Genomic DNA, 7,315 nt, shown 5'->3' with positions numbered 1-7,315 from the left:
GAGATCATGCACTCCAGACAAATTTCTTTTCAGGTAATGTGACCCATCCTTAATTTATCAAAAATGATCCTGGATCTTAAAAACACATGATTTATTAACACATCACACAAACATATTCCACAGCATATTTAACAGACCCAAAAGCACATAGATAGGCTATGATGAGTAATACTCATCAGTTCACTCAATGCATGTGTAAAGTTCAAAACAACTAGAACATGTTATGTTGACATGAAATTTTATGAAATTTGAATATCAGATATCTTCATGAACTCTACAACATATTACAAATGGAACTACAACACATGCAACAACAAATAGACTAACAAAAATTCAATAAGAGGAAACTTTTAAATGGTAACCATATTGTAAAACTTTTTTTCTGTCTGTTTTCTCTAAACACTGTAGATGAACTTAAATTGTGTCCATATTTTAAAGCGTTAGGCCTATATTCTGCATCTACATTTTAATAATAATAATAATAATAATAATTCGTTACATTTATATAGCGCTTTTCTGGGTACCAAAAGCACTTTACATGGAAGGGGGAATATCCTCAACAACCACCAATGTGCAGCATCCACCTGGATGATGCGACGGCAGCCATATTGGGCCAGAACGCCCACCACACACCAGCTTAATGGTGGAGAGGAGACAGTGATGAAGCCAATCAGTATATGGGGATGATTAGGAGGCCATTATGGACAGAGGCCAAGGGGCAAATTTGGCCAGGATGCCGGGGTTACACCCCTACTCTTTTTCGAAGGACATCCTGGGATTTTTAATGACCACAGAGAGTCAGGACCTCGGTTTAACGTCTCATTGGAAGGATGGTGCTCTTTGACAGTATAGTGTCCCGATCGCTACACTGGAGCGTTAGGTCCCACATAGACGACGGGTGAGCACCCCCTGCTGGCCTCACTAACACCCCTTCCAGCAGCAACCTGGTTTTCTCAGGAGGTCTCCCATCCAGGTACTAACCAGGCTTGCTAACCTCTTACAATAACAAAGGTGTAGGTTGATGACGCATAAGCGGAATTATGGAACTTGTCGTCATGCCGAAGGATCTAATAATGTTTATGGATGAGTGAATACATTGATGTTTTTAACATGACTGCGGTATGAAGCAGGTCGCGATTGCTAATGAGAGACAGATATCAGAGCCACATGCGAGTCCCGCCGCTATAAAGGAATAAGGACATTTCATTCTACCGATCTACCCGCGAGTGCTGAATTAATACTCACACATACCCCTTGTCCACCAGCATGAACCAGGTGCCAGTTCAGAGCCAGAGCTATTGCCAGTCCGGAGTTGGTTCGACTGACGAGCTCTCTAAGATCCGGTTTGCCTTTCCACAAGGTCACTGTATACATCTCATGTTGCCCAGCAACGCTAGCGTGGCAGCGCCAAACACAAACACACCAGGCTTGTTCTAGATGGTTCGGCTTCTCGCAGACCGATCGGCTCATGACATCAAAGCACTGCGAAAGCAATCCAAAAGCACAAGGACTCGGATGCTCTCCAAACACTCCCGCAGCTCCGATCGGTCCGTGCCGCTCCGATGCATCTCGAACAAGCCTTCCATCAACAATGGAGGTCGTAGCGTTACTATTGATGCTCATTTCTTTGCGAACCTACATCGGCATCCAAACACGGCGAATCCAACGTGTTCGTGCAGCTCGCCGTAACTTGCATAGACGGAGATTACAATCAAGCTGCTATTAGCTCGATTAGCTGCTATTTGAAAAATGGCGGTCACAAGTTTCTGTTCGTCTTGTTGGTCACGGTAACCCCGCCCCCAGCCCCTGACGCAAGCGGTTCTTACTTCTAGACCAGCAATGTTTTGGTGCTACTTAAGAACCACTTTTCCTGGTCCAGAGCTGGTGCTTTGGGTGTCGAAAAACAAAGAACCGATTTGAAACTAGGCTCTAGCTCCGAACCAGCACCAGCACTGCCTTGGTGGAAAAGGGTTAACAAGTCAGTTTATTTGGCAAATTAAACTTGTGAGGTAACGCAGCGCTGTTTCACTTGGTCTACACCAGGGGTCACCAACTGGCGGACTCCGGTCCGGATCCGGACCGCAAAATGCGTCCATACGGACCGCGAAGCCTTTTGACATAATTAAATAAATAAATTCCGCTATTTTCCGATAAAATCACATTTTTATCAGGCACATTAAAGTCAACTAAGTAGAGCCGTTTGGCTCCTACAGCGCAACGGGTTGCTATGGTTGCTACTACTACAGTTACTATTTGCTCACTGTTGCTACGTTCAGACGCGTAGTCATGCGTGCGTGAAGCGCGCAGACAGATGAAACTTTCAGCGAGTGAAAAACAATGGCATTTAAAAAAATTAAGAAAGTTGCCTCTGAAAAAAGAGTTTTCCGAGATGAATGGGTGGAAAAATACGCATTTATTCTTCCTGCATCGAGCTGTAACGTTACATGTGTCTCATTTGCTCTGAGTCTGTCGCGGTTGTCAAAAGTGGAAACATTAAACGTCATTAAGAAGCTAAACATAGGCACTTTGAAGAAACGTATCCTCGGCAGTCCGAGGTAAGGGCACGGAAAATAAATAAGCTCAAAGCCCATAATGAGCGATCTAACAGTTACACGGGTCCTCTCTCACTCATTCACCGCCCAACAACGACATTTAACGACATAATACATTTAGTTAAGTAGAGACCATACATGTAAATGAAGATAAAATGGGATATGGGATTTCTGATTTATTTGAACAGGGAGGTTTGCGTTCATTGATTGTTATTGTTAATCTCAGTTCAGCCGAAAAAAGCACTTTAGTTTTCCTTTTAAATTGTTAATGTTGAAATTAATGTATGTTCAGTGCAAATTTAGAGATGAAGGCATAAAGTTTCCTTTATCATATTTTTATCAGACATTGTTACTGGTTGAATTCAAATACCAAATTTTGTACCAAAGCACCTTAAAGGACATAACAGAACAGCATTAAAATGAGATCAGTTTTGTGAAGAATTACTTGTGTCTGCTTATGAAAAGACATGTTTATCCATAACATTATATTTTGTTCAATAAAAAAAGTATTGATTTTTTAAATCTACACTCATTTCTTTAGTCTGGTAAAACCCATCAATTCATATTTTTAGGTATATAATTGTCCGGACCTCGGCTGGTGAGGAGGGTTCATTTACTGGACCTCAAGCAATTTTAGTTGAAGACCCCTGGTCTACACTATCACACTAAACTGCATTTGAGTGTATTGAAAGTTATAATGTTATTCTATGCGTTTGTTTGTCTGTATGAGACTAGCAGTAAGCTAGATGAACATTAGAATAACATACTGATCATATTCTAACATTTCATCATGTTGAGCTATATGACATTGATTAGTTTTATGTACATTTGCTCAACTGTCTAATAAAGTACATGCAAGACGTCTCTGTCAAGTCGAAGTTTGTCACGGACGTGGAGCTCTCGGCATCTCGAAAACACCACGCCGATATTGATCCTCGTTTTAGTTCTCCTTTTGTCCCAAAGTCTGCTTGCCATGGTCCATAATGTTTGAACGAAACAACTCCATGAGCGTGCCGCTAGACGTAACGCAGTTGTCGCCATGGTTACTATGGCAGTACGAGCGGAAACCAGGGATAACGCGGATATTACGTCATTGACAGGCGACAAGTGAACATGGACGAGCCATTATCAGGGGTTCAAGCACGAAGTGCTGAAACCCTATTGTAATTGTTAGGGTTTTTATTATTATTATCCCGCCGTAAAACTGATCATGCAGCCCAAACCGTAAATGCTGGAGTCTTGAAACTTGGCCAAATGGTAGTCCTCAATTTGGGGAGAACCTATCAAAGTATGACCCCGATTGGCCAATAGGTGGCGCTACAGCAAGCAAAAGTATGAAATTGTTCATAACTCCTAGACGGTTTGTCCTAGACTCAAGCGTCTTATTCTGCCATCTTGATTTTTGTCCAAAACCTACTTCTGCGAACTAGTCCCAGGTTTTTTGCCCGACCGGAACCAAACCAGTGCAGAAAGATTCTCTGTAGACTGAATATCAATAATTATCGGAAAAAAGGTGAAATTTACATTCACGGTCGCTAAGGGGGGCCAAAACGTACGCTGTGGGCGGAGCCACTTTTACTAAAATGGCTATAACCCGAGAAGCAAATGAGATAGCTTCACCAAATTCGGTACACATATGTACGGGCTCAATATTTGGTCACAGTAAAAAAAAAAGATCGCGCCGACTGAACACTAGTAGGCGCTATAACATGAAAAAAAACTAAAAAGGGCTATGACCACCTGACCGTTAGTCCGATTGACTTGAAAATTGGTATGCAGCGTCTTGGTCGTATATGAGGACATTGGCGTATCTCAAAAAGCATGGCCGCCATCGGCCAATGAAGTTTGACTCGGTGGGCATGTTCAACTCATGGTCCTAGAGGTCTCTAAGAATTTTGAAAGAAATCGGCCACTAGTTGGCGCTAACGAGGTTTACGCCCTCTGTAATCACGTGGTGTTACACACATCCACACAATATGCATATCATTTGACAGATCTCCTCATCCTGAACAACTTTGCCTCAAGAACCACTGCTGTCAATCAAACCGTTCATTGAATATTCATGATTATGTCAAAAACCTACTTTTGCGAACTAGTCCTAGGTGTTTTCGCCCGATCGCAACCAAACCAGTCAAGGACAATTCTCTGGATCAATAATTATCAAAAAAAAGTTGAACTTTAGCATTTGGATGGCTATAACAGGGTCATTTAGAAAATGGGCGTGGCAAAATTCACTCGAAAGCCTATAAATCCTAAACGAAAACTCAGAACTTCACGAAAATTGGTGAGCATATGTGAAATAACATTGTAAACAAGCATGCACAATTTTATGGAGATCGGACCATAGGTGGCGCTATAACTGTTAAAAAGCTTTGAAAACCATATATTTCCCATGTTAAATTGGCTGGAAATGGTCTTTTCCATGTATGATGTCAGTGGTTAAATGGTTGCCAAATAAAACTTAGTCTTTTTATGCATTTGTGCTTAACGGCCTTAAACGCTTGAACCCCGATGAATGCTGCTTGCAGCTTTAATTTAAAATTGGAATTTCTCTGAAATTAAAAATCTTTGCGAACTTTTGGGATACTGGAAGTACACAACTGCAGGAAAGATATCACACTTTGCAAGTGATTTTTGGTTATTTTATTACAAAAATCTTACATATTGTAGCTTTAAACACCTTCCAAGAAAACCAACACATTTAAAATCTTTTTTTTCCCCCTGTTAACTGTAGTAACAAATTGTCAGAATAATATACCCATATGTTGACATTTAGCGAGAAACCTTATAATTTAGAAAATAAAATCTTATGTCAGAGGTTATGGCTACCTTCAACAATAAGGGTGTCCTCCCTTGAGATGTAGCCACACCCTCCAGTGTCATATTGCATCAACCAAAACCATTGTATCATTTAAAGAAATAGTGTAGCTTTAATTAAAGGCCATTGTCATGCTCTTAAAGTGTTGGACCCATTGAGCACAGTAAATCAAACTAAACGGCCCACTTTGCCTGCATTCACCCTACATTTATTTTTAAGAGTGCATTTACTATTGGAAGCTATGGCCAAAAAGCCTCTGAAAAGACCAAGAAAAAACACACAAAAAAAACCATAGGAATGTTCAGGTTATGAAATATACTTTAATGTAGGACACATACAAAGAATACACAAGGAAAAATCATGATTATCCTATTTGAATCTGCCCTTCCACCATATCCGACTCCCTCATCTTTGACTCTCAGTTCCTTTCTCTACATTTTTTCTTGGGGAGCGCTTGAGTCTTCTGCCACAGACTTGGAGTAGTAATACCAATCACACCGAGAGCAATTATCTCTCCAGCATTCCCACTAAGTTTACTCTCCTCATCTGAACCCATTCCCAGATCATCCTCCTTCTCATGAACCGCCACCGCACGTCCCAGAATGGAATAAGGCCCAAAGAGCTTGGCGTCTGGAAGCGTCAGGAACTGCCTTATAACTCCTTTCTCGGAAGCAAAGTTGCCCAGGTCTCCAGGATGAGGGTGGTCAACGCCGTTTGGATTATAATGAGGACCAACAGTGATGCAGCCTTGACTGAGGTCTCCATTCTGATGGATGTGCATGGCACGCTCTTGAGGATCGATGGCAGGCAAACCACGGAGGTTGATTTTCACTTCTAAATCTCCATTGGGGAAGACCTGCTTGAAGAGGATTTGCCCAAAGATCTTTGGCTGGTTACGTGGCAAATTGGGGCTGGGAGTTACTTCACAAGTGGCATAGATTGTGTTGTCGAACTCCACGACTTCCGGCTGTGGAGCTTCAGGCAAACAAACTGGAGGTTTGGAGAACTCTCCTCCTTGTATATGCAGCACCAGCAATATCAGAGGGAATATTAGGATGATTTTCTCCATGTTGATCTTTAAAGCCTACAGTGAAGAGTGAATTCAGTGAAATCATGCCGTTTGGTTTAAGAATAATATTTTTGATAAAAGGTCAAAGCTTTGTTGCAGGGAGCTTTGAGAATGAAAGTTGCATTAGGTAATATAGCACAATACTTTTGCTTAAACTAACTTTTTTTAGTTGTACTAAATCAAGTGTTGATGGAGAAAATGGAATGGAGAAAAAAAAACAAGCCTAAAACAGCAAAGGTGCATTACCGTACAGCTGAAAAGTTGTCCTCAATCCATGTGGAGCCTGAATATTGCAGTCACAAAAATACTACAACGCTTAATCCGTGTGCAGTCCTGACCTGGGGTTGAGAGAATGTTCCTTTTCAATCACACTTTCGGCTGCTCTTATAGGAACTCATGTTGAGCTACAAGTTAACCATGATAGTCTGTTAGTCACTAATTAAGTTCACCTGTGTTTCATTTAGCTCCCTTTGTTTGCCTGTTTATATATAGCACTCAGTTTATTCAGTTCTTTGTCTTGCATTGCACAATGTGTTCTCCAGTGTTTTGTGTTTATTAAAAGAAGTACTGCTATAGATTCCTCTTCTCTTCATTTGGTGGCTCATTTGTGACTCATTCATTCTTAGTGTACAATTCCACTTGACGTTCACGCTTGACACCACTTCTTATAGCAGATATTCATCAAACATAAGTGAATAGCTGACAGTTCTTCTTTTTCAAGAAACCATTTCTACAGACTCTGATGTACCAAGCCTGACAAGCCTATATTACACATGCAATTGGACTGTTATTTGCAGTTTTTTACGATTGCTATGACAGATTTTTCAATACTTTTAACAATTTTCCAAACACAGTTAGCACTACATCCGTCTGTGT

General features: G+C 41.1%; 1 protein-coding gene across 2 annotated transcripts; it reads right to left on the bottom strand.

The window, feature by feature from the left end:
* Positions 1–5,670: 5,670 nt before the first annotated feature.
* LOC311294981 (extracellular superoxide dismutase [Cu-Zn]-like) lies at positions 5,671–6,878 on the bottom strand. Of its 2 annotated transcripts, none has more exons than XM_084416138.1 (2): positions 6,686–6,878; positions 5,671–6,454 (listed from the first exon to the last, which is right to left on the bottom strand). In XM_084416138.1, exon 2 carries the CDS (start codon positions 6,437–6,439, stop codon positions 5,789–5,791), a length of 651 nt encoding a protein of 216 aa, XP_084272264.1. In that variant the 5' UTR covers positions 6,440–6,454; positions 6,686–6,878; the 3' UTR covers positions 5,671–5,788. The 2 variants fall into 2 exon arrangements, with proteins under 2 accessions (XP_084272264.1, XP_084272265.1); XM_084416139.1 differs by having other exon boundaries at positions 6,691–6,798.
* Positions 6,879–7,315: the final 437 nt, after the last annotated feature.

This window comes from Rutilus rutilus (assembly GCF_951802725.1).
Source record: "Rutilus rutilus genome assembly, chromosome: 1".
Lineage (NCBI taxonomy): Eukaryota > Metazoa > Chordata > Actinopteri > Cypriniformes > Leuciscidae > Rutilus > Rutilus rutilus.
Note: the sequence above shows the minus strand (reverse complement) of the source record. Positions and strands in the feature narration are given on the sequence as shown.

What these genes read in the sequence shown, in the direction of transcription:
- LOC311294981 (XM_084416138.1), bottom strand. Translation starts at nt 6,439, where the DNA reads ATGGAGAAAATCATCCTAATATTCCCTCTGATATTGCTGGTGCTGCAT.